The 22,936-nt window shown below is 42.7% G+C and overlaps 1 protein-coding gene across 2 annotated transcripts in view; it reads right to left on the bottom strand.

Annotated features, from left to right (window-relative positions):
• Positions 1-18,999, bottom strand: part of lhx3 (LIM homeobox 3) — a 59,881-nt gene extending 40,882 nt beyond the window's left edge. Inside the window, exons 1-2 of one of the 2 annotated variants that reach the window (XM_080211841.1) lie at positions 18,714-18,999; positions 148-319 (exon numbers count right to left, since the gene is read on the bottom strand). In XM_080211841.1, the coding sequence (XP_080067967.1) occupies positions 148-319; positions 18,714-18,819 (278 nt within the window). In that variant the 5' untranslated portion in view covers positions 18,820-18,999. Of the gene's footprint in view, positions 1-147; positions 320-1,263; positions 1,323-18,713 lie in introns of those variants that run through there. The other variant, XM_080211842.1, reaches the window with a different exon arrangement.
• Positions 19,000-22,936: the final 3,937 nt, after the last annotated feature.

Genomic DNA, 22,936 nt, shown 5'->3' with positions numbered 1-22,936 from the left:
GGATTCTCCGTTCCCGCTACAGGGGACGGAGATTAGGCTGAGTGTCAAATTGTCCGTCCGTGAACGGCTGGAGAATTAATTTTCCCAAATTATCAAGGTGTGTGTGTGTGGGGAACGGTAGACGGTTCAGACAGGGAGAGCACTTACTTGAAGAAATCCTCTTTACAGTAAACGCTGTCGCCTCGACTGAAGCATTTCTCGGTCAGTTGCTTCTCACAGTCGCCGCATTTTAAGCACTTGCTATGCCAGTGGCGATCCAGCACCTTCAGAATGAACCTGTCCACGATATGTTGATTGCAGCCGGCGCATAGTGGAATATCTGTACACACACAAACACACAACACTCTCCGTTTAGTCCAGGCAACAACATATAAAAAAATTGTTTTTTTTGTGTGTGACAATTTGAGATAATCTCAGATCTACAAATAAGACGGGAATATTCCTTTAAACAAAAAAAAAATCCGCGACTCTGTATAATTACATTTATATATACTGTGACAATGTATAAACAAGAATCTCTACAGCACAGGACAACTAAACTGGAGAGGACCGAATATAAGGAAAATCCCGTTTAATTTGCGATTGAAAGATTAAATAAAAAGGCGAGTTCTGAACAAATGGAATTTGCATCTGGACATTTTCCGACACATCATCTGGGCTGACATTTACGTACAAGGCAATTTACAGGCAAGTAATTTCACAGATAAATGCAACCCGAAGCCTGCCGGAGCGGAAATTTTTTAGTGGGTCCTTCCATTGTATGGAATAGGAACAACATCAGGAGGGACGGGGACAGGTCCCAAAGGTTGCCGCTTGAACAAGTGTAGGAGCTGAACTCAAATCAGTTGCCGATGCTGAATACAGCGAATGGGTTAGGTAGCATTAAATAAAAGCAAACCGCTCTCTTAAGAAATAGAACTTGCCAGCTAAAGTCAGACTCCAAGGTTGACAGCCCATATCCGGGCGCGCACACACACACACACACACACACACACAGACAGGTGACTGTCACACCTTCAGTCTCCGCAATACTGGCCAGCAATTCAGTTCTGAAAAAGCCAGTTCCAAACGTTTTTGCTGCTGCTGTCTTCGGTTTTTTGTTTAAAAAAAGGAGTATTCCCGCCTTATTTGTAGATCTGAGATTATCCTCCCGTATGGGAGAGGTGGGGGTGGAGAGTGGGGGGGGAAGCGGTAAGTGAACTGTCTTAACAATAAAATCTAGTTCCCATCTTCTCCCGAACGGAGAATAAAGCAAAACCTTACTTTGCATTGTGACCTCCGGATGGTTAAAGGAACCGGGAGGAATCTTTTTCAACGATGTCTTCTGGTGTCAGCAGTCTGGGGTGGTGGCGGGGGGTGGGGGGGGGAAGAGGTCGGGGGTGGGTGTTATTGAGGGTGGGGGGAGGTAAAGGAGGGAGAGGGAGGAATGAACAAAACCAACCCCTTTTATATACATCCACCCAGCTCTCCCACTGAATGGAGGAGAATATCCACTCCTGGAGACACTGCCACAGCACCAAGCGGCCCCATTCAGGGCAGCTTTTGGAAGTAACCCTTTCAAAATTAGCCCCAGCTAATTCGGAGACCCAAAAAAACAAAACCAGGGCGGCAGGGGGTTGGGGGGGTGGGAGTTTGCGGATGAGGGGAAGAGTGGGTCACCTGCGGGGCAACCAATCTGAAAATGAAAGGCCAGGTAGTACCCCACCCCCAATCACCCCCTCCACCCCTCACCCACCCACCCCCCCCACCGCTCACTCACTCCCCTCCCACCCCCCGACCCCAACCCCCACATAGACAGAAAGGCTCCTTCTGAAAGGCACCATCACTTCCCGGTATGTTCCCAATTGCAAACCAGTTGCCTCTTTGCCATTTAGCAGAAAGTGAAATCCCCAATCACTGCTTCTCCGGGGGCAAATGAAGCGCCTTCAGCCTCCCAGGTCAAAACATCTCCCCCGCAAGAGACTTGCAAAGTAACATTAGGAGATAGATACACATTGTATAACATGTTTTCAATTTCTGAATCAGGCATTTACATTTAGTTTTCAAAGAATGTTACCGAAATACAAGGTCTACACATTTGTTTTGTTTCTACTAACCTGCAGTTAAAAATCTATAAGGCTTCCTATCATTCTAATTGTCACAAGATATTGAACTTCTCACTGATTTTGTTTGCAGGGGGCCAAAGGGATATTGCTCGGAATTGTTGTGTCCGATTTGCAATCCAAGCCAGCAATATCGAAACGAGCTGAGAAGTGAAATTGATTTCTACAATTTCCAGCAACAGACGACAAGGAAACTTCCGCCCACTCAACATAAAAATTGTTCGTTGCAACAGCCGCTAATTTAAAAGGGAATGTACACTGGATTTAAGATACGAGCCCCCCCCCCTTTAACAGCGTGTGACACCGAGCCATTTCTATCGAAGGGATTAAACGGCATTTAAAATTAACATGGCAATTTATTATCCGGGGTAATTGCATTCTCCGGCAAACGGGAAATCAGACACAGCCTCTGCACACGGGGGCTGATTTGCGAAGGGTTAAAGTGAATCCGCATTGACGCCGTCAAACCATCAACGTAGTTCTTCGGCAATTTGGTATTTTTGCATTTGTTGGAAAATGTATCTTCCCGATGTTATTAACCCTAAGTTCACAAGGACGGTCGTGAAAAAAATAAATAAACAGTTTAACCAATGCTCAAACAGATATTTAAGGAGCCGCTTTGTAGTTCAGATCAGAAGCCTTGCCGAACAAAATTAGACTTTTTTGTCGAAATTGCGACCTTGTTGCTTTCGTCTGACATCGGTGTCCTGGCGAGTTGTCCAAGGCTAAACACTTCAAAAATATTCCTTCAGCAAAACTGAGATTTAATGGCTCTGATTTGTAAGCAATTCAGGATTATAGTAAAATTGCAGTGTGAAATATTACTGTCCGAATACAGAGTGAAATATTAATTACTGTCTGAATGCAGTGTGAAAGATTAATTACTGTCCGAATACAGTGTAAAATATTACTGTCTGAATACAGTGTGAAATATTAATTACTATCCGAATATAGTGTGAAATATTACTCTCTGAATACAGTGTGAAATACTAATTACTGTCTGAATACTGTGTGAAATATTACTGCCTGAATAGAGTGTGAAATATTAATTACTCTCCAAATACAGTGCAAAATGTTACTGCCTGGATGGAGTGTGAAATATTAATTACTGACTGAATACAAAATAAAATATTACTGTGCGAATACAGTATGAAATATCACTGTCGAATACAGTGTGAAATGTTAACTACTGTCCAAATACAGTGTGAAATATTATTGTCCAAATACAGGGTGAAATATTACTGTCTGAATACAAGGTAAAATATTAATTACTGTCTGAATACAGTGTGAAATATTATTTATTGCCAGAATACAGTGTGAAATATTATTGTTCGAAAAAGTGTGAAATATGAATTACTGTCTGAATATAGTGTGAAATATTATTTATTGCCAGAATACAGTGTGAAATATTATTGTTCGAATAAAGTGTGAAATATGAATTACTGTCTGAATATAGTGTGAAATATTAATTTTTGCCTGAATATACAGTGAAATATTAATTACTGTCCAAAGACAGTGTGAAATATTATTGTGTGAATATAGTGTGAAATATTACTGTCCAAATACAGTGTGAAATATTAATGTCTGAATATAGTGTAAAATATTATTTTTGCCAGAATACAGTGTGAAATATTAATTACTGCCTGAATACAGTGTGAACTATTACTGTCCGAATACAGTGTGAATTATTACTGTCTGAATACACACTAAAATATTAATTACTGTCTGAATACAGTGAAATATTAGTTACTGTCCGAATACAGTGTGAAGTATTACTGCCCAAATATCATGTGAAATATTAATTACTGTCTGAATAGTGTGAAATATTAATTACTGTCCAAATACACTGTGAAGTATTACTGTCTGAATACAGTGTGAAATATTAATTTCTGCCTGAATACAATGTGAAGTATTAATTACTGTCTGAATACAGTGTGAGATATTACTGTTTGAATACAGTGCGAAATATTAGTTACTGTCTGAATACAGTGTAAAATATTACTGTCTGAATACAATGTGAAATATTAATTACTCTCTCAATGCATTGTGAAATATTAATTACCGTCTGAATACAGTGTGAAGTATTACTGCCTGAGCACAGTGTGAAATGTTACTGTCTGAATACAGTGTGAGATATTGATTACTATCTGAAAATAGTGTGAAATATTGATTACAGTCCAAATACAGTGTGAAACATTAATTACTGTCCAAATACAGTGTGAAATATTACTGTCTGAATACAATGTGAGCTATTGATTACCGCCTAAACATAATGTGACTTATTATTGAATGAATACAGTGTGAGCTATTAGTGACTGTCTGACTACAGTGTCAAACAGTAATTACTGCCTGAATACAGTGTGAAATATTAATTACTGTCTGAATACAGTGTGAAATATTACTGACTGAATACAGTATGAAATATTACTGTCCAAGTACGCTGTGAAATATTAATTGCTATATTAATACAGTGTGAAATCTTACTGTCTGAATAATGTGTAAAACATTAATTATTGTCAGAATACAGTGTGAAATATTAATTACTGTCACAATGTAGTGTGAAATATTACTGTCCAAATAAAGTGTGACATATTAAATACTGTCTGAAAACAGTGTGAAATATTAATTATTGTCTGAATAGAGTGTGATACATTAATTATGTCTGAATACAGTGTGACTTATTAATTAATGCCTGAATACAGTGACAAATATTATCATCTGAATACTGTGTAAATATTACTGTCTGAATACAGTGTGAAATATTAATTACTGTCTGAATACAATGTGAAATAATAATTACTGACTGAATACAGTGTGACACATTACGATTGGAAAATAGTGTGAAATATTACTCTTGATACAGTGTCAAATAGTAATTACTACCCGAATGCAGTGTGAAATATTACTGCCTGTATACAATGTGAAATATGACTGTTAGGGTATAGTTTGAAATTTAACTACTGTACAAATACAGTGTGAAATAGTGATTATTAACTGAATACAGCATGAAATATTTTTGTCTGAATACAGTGTAAAATAGTAATTACTGTCTGAATACAGTGTGAAACATTAATTACTGCCAGAATACAGTGTGAAATATTAATTACTGTGTGAATACAATGCGAAATATTACTGTCTAAATATTATTGTCTAAATACAGTGTGAAATATTAATTATTGTCAGAATATGGTGTGAAATATTACTGTCCAAATACAGTGTGACATATTAATTACTGCCTGAATACAGTGTGAAATATTAATTACTGTCTGAATACAGTGTGATACGTTAATTATTGTCTGAATACAGTGTGATTTCTTAATTACTGCCTGAATACAGTGTGAAATATTACTGTCTGAATACAGGGTGAAATATTAATTACTGTCTGAATACAGTGTGAAGTATTACCGTCCAAATACAGTGTGACATATTACTTACTGTTTGAATACAGTGAGAAATATTAATTACTGTCTGAATACTATGTGAAATATGCCTGTCTGAACACAGTGTGACATATTACTGTCTGAATACAATGTGAAATATTACTGTCTGAATGCAGTGTGAAATATTAATCACTGTCTTAATACAGTGTGAAATATTAATTACTCTCTGAATACAGTGTGAAATTTTACTATCTGAATACATATTAATTACTGTCTGAATCCACCATAAAACATTAATTACTGTCAGAAAACAGTGTGAAATATTACTGTCAGAATACAGTGTGACATATTACTTACTATCTGAATACAGGGTGAAATATTAATTAGTCTGAATACAGTGTGAAATATGACTGTCTGAATAGAGTGTAAAATATTAATTACTGTCTGAATACAGTGTGAAATATTACTGTCAGAATACAGTGTGACATATTACTTACTGTCTGAATACAGTGTGAAATATGACTGTCTGAATACAGTGTGAAATATTAATTACTGTCCGAATACATGTGAAACATTAATTATTGTCTCAAGAGAGTGTGAAATATTTATTACAGTCTGAATGCAGCGAGAAATATTGTTGTCTGAATACAGTGTGAAATATTTATTACAGTCTGAATACAGCGAGAAACATTCTTGTCTGAATTCAGTGTGAAATATTATGTGTGAATATAGTGTGAAATATTAATTACTGAATACAGTGTAAAATATTACTGTCTGAATACAATGTGAAATATTACTGTGCGCATACAGTGTGAAAAATTGCTGACTGAATACAGTGTGAAATATTACTGTTCGCGCAATATTGTTTAGTTTAGAGCATATTGCCTTCCGTTCAGTTTTTCCCGTGCCGAACAATTCCATTTAAAAGCTTGAATCCCTGGATGTAATGAAAATGAGTGTTTCCGCTTTATGTTCAGATTTCGGACAGCATCAGTTCCAGTCAAAAAAGTGGGCTTATGAAGCAGCCTGAACTCCTTATTTGTGCCCAATTCCCCTCTCAATCTCATGGAAGTTTTCATTGCTGACACACACACACACACACACACACACCACAGGCACCCCCACTCATAGACACCCACACCCACACACACACACACGCACACAAGCATATTCACACAAACACATAGGGGCACATGCACGCACACACACACACACACACACAGGCACTCACACTCACATAAACACCCACAGACACACACAGACACACGCGCAGAGACACGGGCATATTCACACAGCCGCACAGGCGCACACGCACACACACACACAAACATACAGACACACACACTTTCACATACACATAGACATACTCACACTGACACACAGACGCACAGGGACACACACAAACTCACAAATACACACGCACTCATTCACACGCACACAGACACGTACACTTTCACGCACAGACATAGTCACACTGACATACAGACGCACAGGGACGCACACATACTCACAAACACACACAAACACATTCACACGCACACACACACTCATTCATACACACACAGACACATCAGTGTCTCATTGGTTCGATGAGTTGCCATAGAAGTCTGCGGAATGGGTCAAATATGAATAAAAGGAAAAATGTTGTGACTGAAATGTGAGATTGGTCTTTGCCTGCAATTGTAGCCGCTGAGAAAGAGACAGGACCAGATTGCAAAAAAAATCTGGTGTCCTAGTGCGTTTAACGGATATTCCGATCCTTCGACCTGATTTGTAGATCTGGGATGATCTATTCATGTGGAGGCGATGGGTGTGAGGAAGGTGGAAGTTTCCAGTTAAATGAACTGACATTAAATGAATCCAGTTCCTATCGCTACCTCTTAAGAGCTTCAACCCCCTAACGGAGAATAGAACAAAACCTTACTTTGCATTGTGACCTCCAGGTAGTGGTGAGGGAGGGGGGGGGGGGGGCGACGAGGAGGGCTGGGTGGGGGGGGAACAGGCTGCTGGGGGGGGGGCGGAAGCTGGGGAAGAGGGGTCACCAAATTCTGACAGTCCCGCAGAAAACGCAGGACCAAAGCGCCGTCCCCACAGATAGACCGCCACCTTGTTTAGAACCTGTCGCCATTGAGAAAGTGGGTGCCTTCGGGGTATCACCACAAGCTGTTCGCGTACAACTGCAGGGTGCTGGAATCTGAAACCCAAACAAAAAAAAATGCTGGAAAATCTCAGCAGGTCTGGCAGCATCTGTAAGGGGAGAAACGAGCTGAGTCCAGATGACCCTTGGTCATCAAAGCTTTAACAAAGTGTCATCTGGACTCGAAACATCAGCTCTTTTCTCTCCTTACAGATACTGCCAGACCTGCTGAGATGTTGCTGCATTTTCTCAAGGTGTTTACGTACACTGCAATGTACACTTCATTTCCAGACTAGATGTGGTGCCCCTCAGGTGCGGGTTTGTAGTCACAGTTAGGCCAGGTTTCATTCCCCAAACAGCATGATTTGATGTTGATTTATTATTGTCACACATATATTGGTATGCAGTGAAAAGTATTGTTTCTTTTGACCAAGCATACTATTCATAGAGAAGGAAAAGAGAGAGTTCAGAATGTAGTGTTACAGTCATAGCTAGGGTGTAAAGAGAGATCAACTTAGTGTGAGGCAGGTCCATTCAAAAGTCTGATGGCAGCAGGGAAGAAGCTGTTCTTGAGTCGATTGATATGTGACCTCAGACTTTTGTATCTTTTTCCCTACGGAAGAAGAGAGAATGCCCGGGGTGCGTGGAATCCTTGATCATGCTGGCTGCTTTTCCCCGGGAAGTATAGACAGAGTCAATGGATGGGAGGCTGAATTGTGTGACGGTTGCATGAGGTTTCTGGAATGAAGCTGCTCCCACATTTACTGATGTTAATAAGAAATAGATAATTAATTCCATTTAAAATTGGCCAAAGAGCCAAGGGAGATTTTGAACTCCGCCGTGATATGAAGACCTTTCCGTGCTGGTGGGTGGGCTAGTTAGAGGCAGCTTTGGAAACTCCCCCTATTGGTCTGCTCTCCACTCACCCCCCAGTCAAAAATCAAACTCATAATCAAAAGGTAAGCTCATCTGCGCCAAACAAGGACGAGGCAAATGCTCCGGGGTTTTGTTTTCTGAATGGGTGTATCTTATCGAAGCACTGTCCTCCCATCTTACAGAGTAGATACAAATCCTACCATTTAAATGTGGTTCGTTTACGAATTATTAATCGAACTGTCCTCTTCACATCATACAGGATGGAAGCAAATCCCATTTTTTAAATGTGTTTTAAATGAATGTATTAATAAAATTATTAATCAGATATTCATGAAATTATTAATGTATAAAATTCGCGACTGAATCACCGATATTCCCGGAGTGGAATTTTGATAATTGGTACTCATAATAAAACTATTAAATGTGTAAATTGATTTAATTCCGTTTCAAATCAGCAAAAAACGGCTGGCATTTGGCTTTAAACTCTCTATGTGATAAATTCGCCTCATTTTAATTGCTGTACGATTCCTTTCCGTCTGCCTACACGTTTACGAGGTGTAAAATTTTGCAAGTATTTCTGCCCACTCCCCAGCCCCTGTCTCCTGTTTTCGGAATTCAGCCCGTTAAAACTGAAACATTTGGACGCTGAAGGCGGCGAGAGAAATGTAACCGATTGGGACTTGCCAAGCACGGGAAAGATCCGGTTCTTCATCAATAATGCAGCAAGAATCTGCCGTCCAGTGAAACCCAATAAATGTCACCGAGACGGCGAGTGAAGTGATAACGGCGAATTAAACGGGAATAATGGATAAAGAAACTGGGAGCAGGAGTCGGCCATTCGGCCCTTCAATATGATCATGTCTCTAACTCAACGCCCGCTTCTTCCCCACACCGCTTGATACAATTAAAATCTCAAATTTACCTATTTCTTTCTTGAATTAATTCGGTGATTGGCCTCTGCCGCCTTCTGTAGTAGAGAATTATTTTGAGTGAGGATTTCTTTCCTCACCGCGGTCCTACATGGTCTAGCTGGTATCCTGAGACTGTAACCCCTGATTCTAGGCTCCCCATGATGTGGAGATGCCGGCGTTGGACTGTATCTAGACTCCCCAACCAGGGAGAACCTCCTCCCTGCATCTGTCCCAGCCTGGTTAGAATTTTATATATTTCAATCAGATGTCCTCTCACCCTTCTAAATTCCAGGGAATACAGGTACAGTCGAACAAACCTCTTCTCCTAGGACAGCCCCGCCAACCCGGTAGCAGCCAAATAAAGATCAGAACCCAAGTGAGATTTCCCCGGTCAAGAAGAGGGAGTAGTGCACTCACACACAAACATATACACACACACATACACAAACACATATACACACACATACACACATGTACACACACATACATACATACAAACACACATACATACACACACACCATACACCCACACATACATACGTACACATATATACACAAACGTACATAAACACACACATACACAAATACACACATATACACATACATACATACACACACATATGCACATTCACACACATATACTGACACGCATATACACACATACATACACACAAATCCACACATGTATACACATACATACAACACATACACACACATACACATAGACACACACACATGCACACATACACACGGGTATACTTACATGCTAAATCCGAGTTGGTGAAATGTAAGTACTTCACGGGACATATTAAAACTGCATTGCCAGGAATAAAACCAGAGAAAGAAATACGCGCAATTGTATCCATGCACAACGTTAGTTGTTGAAGTATTGAAGCGACTAGCGTGTTTTTATACCCCAATAGTGAAACGCAGATATAAATATTCTACGTACGGTCCAGCAGAACACCACAAATAATCAACCCCATGCGAGGAGCTGCTTTGCATCATTAAATATACCGCTAGAATTTGCAAAGCTTGTTACTTTCCATTGTATCTTCCTCTAGTCAGATGGAGCGGTGGTTATACGTAGATTATAATGAAGTGTTTATTTGTGATGTTTCTGTGCGAGCTGTTTATACTTTAAACTCCAAATAAATCAGCCGTTTTAATCATTTTGTTAGGGTTTAATTTTTAAAATCTAATAGATTTATTATGGGATTTTTAAAGAAAATCAAATTCACTTCCTTTGCTTATCTCGAATGGATGCCGGACAGAGTGTGTATCAACTTCTGACTTTTCTATTCGGACCCGATGGATTGGAACGGAGTTCGCTCTATACTGCACCCTCTCTGGAAGGGGAGGCGAAGACAGCAGCCTCCCTTCCCAGAACAAAAATGGGACAAATACTGATTTTCGGCTCTGTAGGAAAACGCTTAAAAAAAACATATTTCCGTATGATTGCAAAGGGGGAGACTCTGATAGAGGCGGAGAAGCAATTTACAGGAACTTTCGATCAGTGTTGAATGCACACGGTTCTCTCCGTCAGCTAGGTTGTTTTATATAATTGTGTATACGATTAAATTCACTTTAATTGCCACTGACGCATCCCTTGTTATTCTGACCCATTAAAAACATACAGATGAATCCAATCGAAGAAGAACTGAGATCAGAATTTAACGCTTATTTAATTTGATAAATGTTTTATAGAAACTCGTTGCTAGCTGTGATGCGGAAAGGGGGTTTGAGGGGAGACCAGGTTTATGCCACACCAGAAACATCCAACATGTCCCTAATCCACCATCGGGTATAGCTCTAATCCGATGCATTACCGAAATAAGAGCAAGACCTCCCGATAACAGAGGGAGAGATCTCAAAAAAAAATCATATTGCAGCATTAACAGCTAGTTAGATTTCGCAATGATAACGCTGACATTTATTCGCAGGTAGCGCCGCTTATTGTACCACCACGAACGCCGCGCTTGTATGGTAAAGTTGATCACTATAATACATTAAGAGTCATCAGATTGGCGATATTAACTATGTTTAGCAAATTAAATCCCAAACAAGATTGTTAGCCTGAGGGAGGGGTGAGCGGTGGTTTATTTTATGGCTGGTTCTGTGTTTTAAATAAAAAACTCAGATGCAAAAGTTCGAAAAGGGAAATATCATCTAATTGGATAATTGGCCGGTTCGAGGCTTGATCTCCGGCACTGCATGAGAACCTCTTTAGCCTAATTTCTGTTAATGACTGATTTTTGATATCAGACTGTTTGTATAACACGCCGTCAAACAATCAGAGCGCAAAATCCACCAGCGAATGTCTAGATGTGGCCGGTGAGGTGTTGGTCTAGGTAGATTATGAGAATTATTTAGGATTGAGGTGAGGGACACTCTATAGCTGGAGAGTAGGGTGGTGTTGTACAAGGTTCTGATCGAAAACCTTTTGGTCCATCATCATTCTGGGCTAGCAAAGAGTACAGCACATCTGTGCTTGAACTCGCTGCTGGCTTCAAGTCTTTAACAATATCCATCTTGCATTCTCCACCAAACTCCAAATCTTTGCTTGTAATTTTGGAAAGGAATTGCACTCCCCACACCGAGGCCCCCACCCCCCTGCACCGCTGCCAATGTTTGTTGTGGTTAACTTTTCAACCGCGATAGTGCCCGCTGGTAAAGCACAAGCTGGTTCGATAAGCTGAGAGGCACTCACGGTTGTAGGGTTGATGTAGGGAGGCACTCCAGCGGATGGGGCTGGTAGATTGCGTGTACAGCGCACACACACACACACACACACACACACACTTAAACGCGATCACACTGTCACAAACCCGCCAAGTTATACGAGCACAGGCGCTCACGTACTTGCATAGCAACACATTAACCCCAACACACTGAACTGACACCAACATACTGACCCCAGCACACACGCACAGACTCAAACACACAGAGGCAGACTCAAATACACACAAACACACCAAGAAGCACACACGCACAAAAAGATCCACTCAAATACACGCATAGTCACACAGACTGCCACAAAAACACATTCATACAAACACAGTCCCATCCACATTAACACACAGTCACACAAACACATACTGTCACAACCACATCCAGACCCACAGTCACACATATACAGTCACAACCACACAGACATACACATACAGTCACAACCACACAAGCACACGGTCACACACATATAGTCACAACTACGTAGACACACATACAGTCAGACACATACAGTCGCAACCATACAGACACACATAGTCACACAAACACATACAAAACTGCACACGCATGCAAATGCGCACAACCACAGCCACACAAGCATACACACAATCTGACAACACACACATAGACACAGTCACGCTAACATAAACACAGTCATAGCCGTATTAACACAAACACACAGTCACAACTACACAAACACAATCTCAGTCGCCGCAAGATTCGGCGCTCAATAAAATGCTAAGAAGGATCCTGATAAATATTGTTGACACAAACACATATGTGCACACACAGAAACAAACAAATACATTGACAGACATAACACGCACATTACTAGTAACTCCAGCGACTGAAGTGTACAAGTGTGTGATTCCCCATCTCCACTGGAGCCTGCCTGAGTAGAAAGCCCCGGAGAGATGTAGGGCCAGGAACAAGGCGCAGCACCTGTGGCTCATCAAGAAATAAAGCCCCTGTCTTTCCTTCCAGCTTCTATGCCTCATATAAAATCCAAATGTCGAAAACCTCTTTTCATTCAACCTTTCCCGTAAAGCGATTTAATTTCAGTTTGGGACGATTTAAAAAAAACTGGCGCGTTCCATAGTTTAACTTACGTTCGCGTTGAAGTGAATTTTGAATGAAACGTGACATTTAAACATTCAAAACGGAGCAAACATCCTTTTAAAAAGGATTCTGTAAGGTGTCGGTCTGTAAGTTGCACAGAAAATTAAGCTTGTAAAAGCGGCTGCGGGGGTGGGGATGGCGGGGCCGGAGGGTGGGAGGGGGTAGTGGGGTGGGGTGGGGGAGATATCTAATGCAGTTGGGCAACTTAGCTGGAGAATAGGTGATAAAACCTCTGCCCACTAATTAGACACCCCTTCCAATTTCACCAGTTCTAGTAATTACTAATCGAACTGTTCATGAAGATTATGTTCAAAATCACTATTTGTAGATGTGATTATGTGCATACAAAACATACATAAACTGTAATTATGCTGACTATGAATATATCTGATTAAAAGGAGGTTTGTGCTTGTATTTTTCCCAATGCCAATGTGCGAGAATTCGGATCCAAATGGCATTGCTCCTTTATTCATCTATCCAGCCGGAAAAAGAACGCAAAATCTCGCTAATATCGTTCTCGATATTTTTTCCACTGACGAGTTTGTTTTATTTTGGTGAATTTATTCCAGTTTAATATATATATATTACTGAAACGATCTCGGTTTTTTCCCCTTTTTTACCGGCGCCTTTCTTTGGCTCCAAGGACAGGAGATTCTGCCTAAGGTTTTCTCGTTTTTTGTTGTTACCAATTTGAACCGAACGGAAGGAACGAAGAGAGCAAATGCCCATTTTTAATGCCCATGCGGAGACATCGAAAGAGAGACAGAGAAAGAGAGACAGAGGGAGAGACAGATAGAGAGAGAGAGACAGAGAGAATGACTGAGAAAGAGAGACAGAGAGGGGGAGAGACTGACTCAGAAAGAGAAACAGCCAGGGAGAGAGAGACAGACAGACAGATAGAGAGAGACAGAAAGAGAAAGAGACAGACAGAATGACTGAGAAAGACAGAGAGACCGAGAGAAGAGAGTGACTCAGAAAGAGAAACAGAGAGAGAGAGAGACAGAGAGAGAGAGAGAGAGAATGACTGAGAGAGACAGAGAGGGGGAGAGAGTGACTCAGAGAGAGAAAAGCAGAGGGGGAGAGAGAGACAGAGAGGGAGAGAATGACTGAGAGAGACAGAGAGGGGGAGAGAGTGACTCAGAGAGAGAAAAACAGACAGAAGGAAAGAGACAGACAGACAGACAGAGAATGACTGAGACGGGGTGGGGGGGGGGGGGGGGCGCGGGTAAGAAAGTGACTCAGAGAGAGAAACAGACAGAGGGAGAGAGAGCCAGAGAGAGCAGGAACCCGAGTGATGAAATTATAAATATCTAGAGGGGCGCACAATTGAGGGGAGGTTATGCCCAGCCTCCCACAGTGGGTTAAATAAACACGTTTCCAGCTTCTCTAACTTACACGGTCACGGAGCTCTCGGCACAAGGACAAGTTTATATGAGTCAGCCTGATATGATTTGGGATAAAGTGTGTACAAATTCTATTTGCGGTAGTCCCACATCGTAAAGCGGTTTAATTTGAGTTACGCATTAAATATACTCAGGTAAACGTGTGGGGAAATTGTCCTTCTTCAAGATATCGATCAGATATCAAATTAATAGACAAATCTAAGCAAATGCGGATGACAGTTAACATGTGAGGATTGTGTAACTAACTCACGTGGGGAAACACAGATAAGAAATCACCCAGAGGATATTGATATGTTCTGTCCCCTTGCTAATGGGGCAGACTCACCCAGTCCGTTCTCTCCCGTGCCGTGTTATCCCTTTGGAATAATTCCAGACTTATTCTGACCAAGACACAGTAACTGGGGAACACCGAGGTCCATTCACCAGGATTATCGACCCGGGAGGGAGGGGGAAAATGCGGCCGCTTTGGGGGGGGGGGGGCGGTTGGAGCAGTCAATTATTGTAACTGGGACTACAAATTCACCCTCCCCTCCCAGCCCCACCCCACTTCCCCAAACTCCCCTGGAATGCGACGCACTAAATGTCACAAGGGACTCACCCTTAATAAACAGAACTCACTCAATTCCAAACCCCGGCTGGCGTCGACTTTAGGAGAGAAAGAAATATTATATATATTTAAAAAGGGGAGTTTAACCTCCACCCCCCCCCCCCCCCCCCCGCCCTCCCAAGGTTTGTTTTGAAAGATTCGGCGTTCAATAAAATGTTAAGCAAAGTAACACCCTGATAAATTTTACTGACACTGATCTTTAAAGGCGAGCGGTGCCTTGGGAAATCAAATGTAGTGCTCTTGATATATCCCCTGATAAATTCAAAATCAATGTCCCATTTGTTTGCGTTCCCAGAGTTTATCAAACACATTTGGGTGAACGGTGGCCAATGTGTGGGAGATTTCCCAACACTACCCACCCACCTCCCCCCCCCACCCTCACCCCAAGTCTCACCAAGTTTTAAAAACTTCGATAATTTTTGTTTTACCTTCCATTAATTATTGGCGTTGAGGTGGGCAAGAGAGAATGGGAAGCGGACCAGGCCACTGGGAACAACGTGGGGAGTGAGTATTCGGGGAGAGGTGGGGGAGGAGGAGGGGGCAACATCTCTCCCCAGAGAGAAAGAGAGACGGAGAGAAAAGGAGGAAGATGATGGAGAGAAAGGCACCGACGTGTGAGTGTGTTACATGTAAGTTTCACAGCGTTAAATGCAACTTTAAAATGACGCCCCCACCCCATCCCCATCACAAGTGGCGCGCACAAGAGTTGTGATAATGAATAGAATTGGAAATTTCATCCGAGTTTAATAAGCTCAGAATCAGTTTGTGGACCTTAGTGACACATCGGAGAGTGTAAGCACTGATCGCAAACTCTAATCATCTTCTTCCGTCGGGAAAAAGATATAAAAGTCTGAGGTCGCGTACCAACCAACTCAAAAACATCTTCTTCCCTGCTGCTGTCAGACTTTTGAATGGACTTACCTTGCATTAATTTGATCTTTCTCTACACCCTAGCTATGACTGTAACACTACATTCTGCACTCCTTTTCTTCTCTATGTAAGTATGTTTTGTCTATATAGCGCGCAAGAAACAATACTTTTCACTGTATGTTAATACATGTGACAATAATAAATCAATTCGAGCAACGATACCCCGGCCGAAAGCAGCCCTTGTTTTAACTGTCTAATCGGTGTTAGGATCCTGATTTGTGATATTTAACCTCACAGAGCAGGCTTCATGTTCAAATCCACTTCTTGTTTCATTCCAGCTCGCAAGGAATGGAAGTGGTCGTGAGGCAGGCACGAACATTTGACAAGATGAACAGGATTTTAGTGATGAATGGAATATACCACCTCGCCGCCCCCCACAACTACTCCACATCAGCGCAATTTGGGGTCTATTAAACGCTGGTTTTATCAGCCCGTTCTCCACTTGAGAGATCAGCCTCCGCCGTTACTAAACTGACAGGTAAAGGTGTCTTAATGTCACTGAATGCAACAATCCGTATAATCTTGCCCACAACTGGACACATTCTACTGCTCGGTCAGAAATTTCAACTAACGGCAAGGAGACCTCCCTACACATCCACAGGATGTGGGCCACATCAAAGAATGGGACAACATGCTCAGCAAATTTATGCCTGAAGGAGGAGATGATGCTTGGAGGAAGTTGTGTGTCACATCGTGTATACAACCCTGAAAAAAAGATGCAACCTTTAGGGCTATTCTATCGGGCGCTGCTGTAACAACCCTGGAAGTCACGTTATTAAACTCAGTGGTTAACTGGAGATATTAGGTTGTGGAATCACCGCTTCTCCTTCGGGGAAAAATATTAAACTGCCTGAGTAACAGCACCTTATATGTTCAATCTGAAGCGCCTTGGGCACTAATAAACTGGGATAAAGTTATCCCAGTCCAACGCCGGCATCTCCACATTATGACGAATAAACTGACCATTAAGTGGACCCAACTCCCAAGAAAGCTTGGGACTTGTTGCACTGATGCCAAAAGTTGCGGATAGAATTTGACAAACATTATCGGCCGCTCCTCTGAAATGTTCCCGTTTCCCCCACCCATCCACCCCCCACCCCCCCACACACACAGACCCCTACACACATGCACACACACACAGACCCCTACACACATACACACACATATACACACACACACAGACCCCTACACACATACACACACAGACCCCTACACACACACACACACACAGACCCCTACACACACACACAGATCCCTACACACATACACACACATATACACACATATACACATACACACACACACAGACCACTACACACAGACATATACACACACACAGACCCCTACACACACACATATATACACATACATACACACACACATACACATACAGATCCCTAAGCACACACAGCGGGTATACAAGGATGGGTTCAAGTGTGTGCGCGTTGGTAGGATGAGTGTCAGTGAATTCCCCACCCTAATACACTGTCAATGCGCGGGACGGAGTTTAAGACAGGGTGTTTCGTGCCTTGGTTGGGGTGGGGGGAAGGCGGGGTTCACCTGCGCTGAAATAGCACCCCCCCCCCCGACCCCACCTTTACAAGATTTATCCTGCTACTGGTGGTGGTGGTGGGGGAGGGGGGGGGGGTGGGGGGAGGAGGCTGGAGGGCGAGCAGACAGCCTGTTGGATCTCGGTGCCATTCGGGGTTACAGAAGACGAGTTCTGCTGCTCTAGATATCTCAGTATGAATGATGCCCCTGTATTGACAGCCGAGACCAGACACGCGCTTTACATCTGTTGGTAGAATTTCCTAACAATGAACCTCATTACATATTCATAACGTGCGGTGGTTACCAGCGAACAGAAGGGCGGGGGTTAAAGTTACAATTCATCTTTAAACAAAAATATAGAAAATGAAGTCAGCAAGCGTCACCGTCCCTTTAATACTGCTAGACAACTTACACTGCAGAGAAGAGCAGCCAAAAAAAACTAAACGCTCTGCTCGGCAATTCTTTTTTTGCATATTAAAGGTTCTTTAAAAAATACATACAAGCAACAATGCTCGTTACATATTCATAATGAGAGAGAGGGACAGCAGAAGGCTTTTAATATTGCTGTCAGATAACAATGGGATTGGTACAGTGTCTACCAAGATTGACAGACTATTGGAAATGCATTTAAAACGCCTCTTTTATTCCCGTCTCCTATATCTCTGTATCTGCTGACTTCAATGTTGGCGACTCTTTTTGCCTTTTTTTTGGGTCCGGGACAGTTAGAATCAATTGTCGGCTACAGACTGATAAATTGGAGGGGGGGGCGGGAGTAGCGGAATGGATGCCTACGGGTAAGGGGGCAACGAGGGAGGTGATGGTTTAAGAGGCGTGAAATTGTGGTCATTAAGAAAGCCGTTTTTGTTTAAATAGACAGAGGGACATTGCAGTGTAATTCAGCCAGTGCGGAAAAGCACACTCCCAACATCAGGGAACTAACTCCCTCCAATAACGAAACGCATCTTACCTGCACTGCTGTTAAACCGTGAGCGCTCTGTCGATTTTGTACAGCTGGTGGATCCAGGGTGTTCCAGCAGCATCTTATTTCGGATTTCAGCAGAAATGTTCTTCATAAATGACAGGTTTTTTTTTAGAGACAAACGAAAACAAGAAAATTAAACGCAGGGTTTGGGGTGGGGTGAGGTGTGTAATCTCTCCTTGGCAGGCAGTAGGGGTGATAACCGCGGCAGGGTATCGAAGCTACTGGTGTTTTGTGTGTGTGTGTGAGAGAGAGAGAGAGAGCAAGTGGGAATTCCTGGAATGAGTGTTGTCAGCTGACTCACTGGGCCACCTTCAGCGAATGCATTCTGTTGCCTCGGGACTCGGATGGAGGAGGGCTGGACGCGTTGACCGGGCGTGTTCATCTATGCCCCCAAGTTACATCTCCATCCACGTGTCAGTGGGTTTTTTTTATATATATATCTACAACAATGGAGCAGTTCCGAGACACAATCCTCGCTCACTTTGAGAGCGAGCGTTGAATTATTCAAAAGACAATTCGCTTTCATTAAAGCCCGCGCTGTAGACTTTTAAAAAGAAAAACTTGCATTTTCCCTTATATGTTAATTATTAGAAACATATTCGTAGATTTACAGGCATACACATTTATATATCATAAACATACATACATATGCTTTGTACAAATTCAAATCAACCCCCCTTTTTGTTCCCCTCTCCATTCCTGTAAACGCCTCAGAAGCACCGATAGAAATGAGACAAGTTGACTTCATGTTAATATCAGAGGGGATTTAATTGAAACCAATAAAATTCTGACAGGGCTAGACAGACTGGACGCAGGAATGTTGTTTCCTCTTGCTGGGAGGGCCTAGAACAAAGGGTCACAGTCTCAGGGTAACCGGGTAGGTCATTTAGGACTGAGATGAGGAGACATTTCTTCACCCAGAGGGTGGCGAACCTGTGGAATTCTCTGCCAAGCAAAACCACAGGGATCAAATCACTGAATATATTTAAGAAAGAGTTAGATTTCTAGACACTAAAGGAGTCATGGGAAAAGAGCGGTATCATAGAATCAATGCAGAAGGAGGCTATTCGGTCCATTGAGTCTGCACCGACCACAATCCCACCCAGATCCTATCCCCATAGCCTCATGCATTTACCCTAGCTAGTCCCCCGACACTAAGTAATAATATAGCATGGCCAATCCACCTAACCCGCACATCCTTGGACTGTGGGAGGAAACCGGAGCACCCAAAGGAAACCCACGCAGACGCGGGGAGAACGTGCAGACTCTGCACAGACAGTGACCCAAGCCGGGATCAGAGCCCGGATCCCTGGAGCTGTGGGGCAGCAGTGCGAACCACTATGCCACCGTGCCACCCCACAGGGCTTTGGGCGTGGGGTATATAATCCGACCTCAGCAGTCAGCAGGATGTTAACTGCGGCAGGGTGTCGAAGCTACTGGACTTTTGTGTGAGATGTATTGTGGTGGGGAGTCAGCCATGGTCACATTGAATGGTGGAGAAGGCTAAATGGGCCGAATGGCCTATTCTTACTCCTACTGTCTAAGTTTCTTCCAAAATACTAAAACACTATTTCAAACATTACCAAACCCCAATAAATGTCAATCTTTAATTTACTGAATGATGGGATTCGAACCCCTGAGAATAAAGTTAGACTGAAACCTGTTAGATTGAGATTAATACAAACTTTCAATTCAAATACAAAACATCCAAATCATTATTTTATATGTAAATGAACTCGCGCCTGTTGGCTAATATTTCTTCCATGTGAGGAAACTTACCTGCCACATGAAATTCACAATTCAAATGTGGATATTCCCTTCAGACCTATTTACCATCCATAATGTCTTTACCGTTCTACAGAGGTAGAGTGGGGAATGGGACTTACAGGATTGCTCCAGCGAGCTAGCATTGACTCAGTGGGCCGAATGTCCTGTTTCTGTGGCATTGTGACTCTAAAAGTAGACAAAGAAAATAGGAAGAGGAGTAGGTCATTCGGCTCTTTGACCCTGTTCCCCATTCATTATGATCATGGCTGATAATCCAATTCAATAGCCTGATCCTGCCCTCCCCCCATATCCTTTGATCCCCTTAGCCCCAAGAGCTATCTCTAAATTCTTCTTGGAAATATACAATGTTTTGGCCTTAACTGCTTTCTGTGGTAACGAATTCCACAGGTTCACCACTCTGAGTGAAGAAATTTCTTCTCATCTCAGTTCGAAAAGATTTACCCCTTATTCACAGACTATGACCCCTGATTCTGGACACCCCCCACCATCGGGAACATTCTTCTTGCATCTGCCCTGTCTGGTCCTGTTAGAATTTTATAGGTTTCTATGAGGCCACCAGCTCTGAACACCAGTGAATTCTATCCTAACCGGCTCAATCTCTCCTCATACATCAGTCCCCCCGTTGTAGGAATCAGTTTGGCAAACCTTGTCTGCACTCCCTGTAGAGCAAGAACAGCCTTCCTCAGATAAGGAGACCAAAACTGCACACAATATTCCAGTTGCCACGGCCCTGTATTACTGCAGCAAGACACCCCCGCTCCTGTACACAAACACCGTGTTTAAATAGTGCACTTCCAAACAATTACATGTATACATATTAAATCAGCGCCTTGTTGTATTTAAAGAATTATTTTTGACGAAGTGTGTGTAGATTTAACCCGCGTTGTTTCAAGTAATGAACGTTACATTGCAGAGGATTGGATTCCGACAAGATGTCTTTATTACTTTGACAGCAATAACTTCAGGTTTTAAAAAAAGCTGCTTTAACGGAAGCGAGCGTCTCCAAGCGCTCCATAGAAGCAGAGTCTTGACTAATGTTTCTTGTCAGAGTGAGATGGTATTTTCAGAAGTGTGTCGGACGGGCCACTGGATACACGGCTCATATTAACAGGCGGCATTTTTAACACAAACTTCAAGTAAGGTCTAAGGAGCTGCGGGATTAGATTATTTCAAAGATGGGCCGAATGACCCCTATGCTATCATTCTTTATGCAAATATCGAACAAACTCTGGGAACAGCGCCAGGCGGCGAACATGTTGTGGACCCTTTCTCTGAAAGGTCTTCCCAGCGAATCTCCACCTACAAGGACATCTCAAAACTCCAGCTTGTTCCTTTTCTCGCCAGCGGTTGGTGCGTCTGCTCCTTCTGTCCAACAAGGGAATGTTTTTCAAACATATAATTCTGAAAGTCACTCCCCCAAAATCTATAGATAAACTCATGGAGCTTTCAGAACAAGAGTTTAGTGGATTTTTTGTTAAGGGCATCATGGAGTATCGAACAAACTTGAGGAAATGGTGTTGAGATTGGATAGAAGAGTTGATTTCAAGGCTTGGTGATCTTTCCCCATTCTCAATGTTCACAATTCCCCCCCTGGGACACTGATACCGAAGGATTTGTTTCATATTACCACTGCATTCTCAAATCCTTCCCCACTTTCGATAAAATGTGAATCATTGTGGAAAACTCAACTGCACTGCACCCACACCAACCCCATACACATGTACCCCTTCCCCCACACACATACATATCTTGCCCCTACACGCGGATACATCTCCAAACACACATAGCCCTACCACACACACGTAACACCACCCCCCCCCCCCACACACACACACACATATCTCCCCCTCACACACAGATATATCTTCCCCCTACACACGGATACTTCCCCCTCCCCCACCGACACACACATAGCCCTACCACATACACATACCCCTACCACACACACATACCCCCACACATAGATATATCTTCCCTCCCACACACAGATACTCCCCCCCAACACACACACAATCAAACTCCCCCTACACAGACAGGCATTCCCCCACACACTCATACCGTCCCCCCAAAACAATCAAACTCTCCCCACCACACACACTCCCCCTTCCACCTACACACAGATATTCCCTCCTCCTCACACACAGACGATTCCTCCAACACAAAAACAAACACTCGTACAATCAAACATACTTCCCTCCACCCCGAAACACACACAGTTACTCCCCTCACACACAATCAAATTCCCCCTGACACACACATACTCCCTTTCCCACCATACCACATCCCCCGCCCCACCCCACCCCAGCCAGCCCCCACATATACACAGACAAACACACACATATATTTTGGGGGCCGCTCACTAGCTTCTGTTTTACAGACCCTGTACTGGCCCCTGTCCTGGGACACAGTTAGTTCACTGT

This window comes from Carcharhinus amblyrhynchos, chromosome 25, assembly GCF_965287045.1.
Source record: "Carcharhinus amblyrhynchos chromosome 25, sCarAmb.v2.hapA, whole genome shotgun sequence".
Taxonomy (NCBI): domain Eukaryota; kingdom Metazoa; phylum Chordata; class Chondrichthyes; order Carcharhiniformes; family Carcharhinidae; genus Carcharhinus; species Carcharhinus amblyrhynchos.
This window is presented reverse-complemented; position numbering and strand designations above follow the sequence as displayed.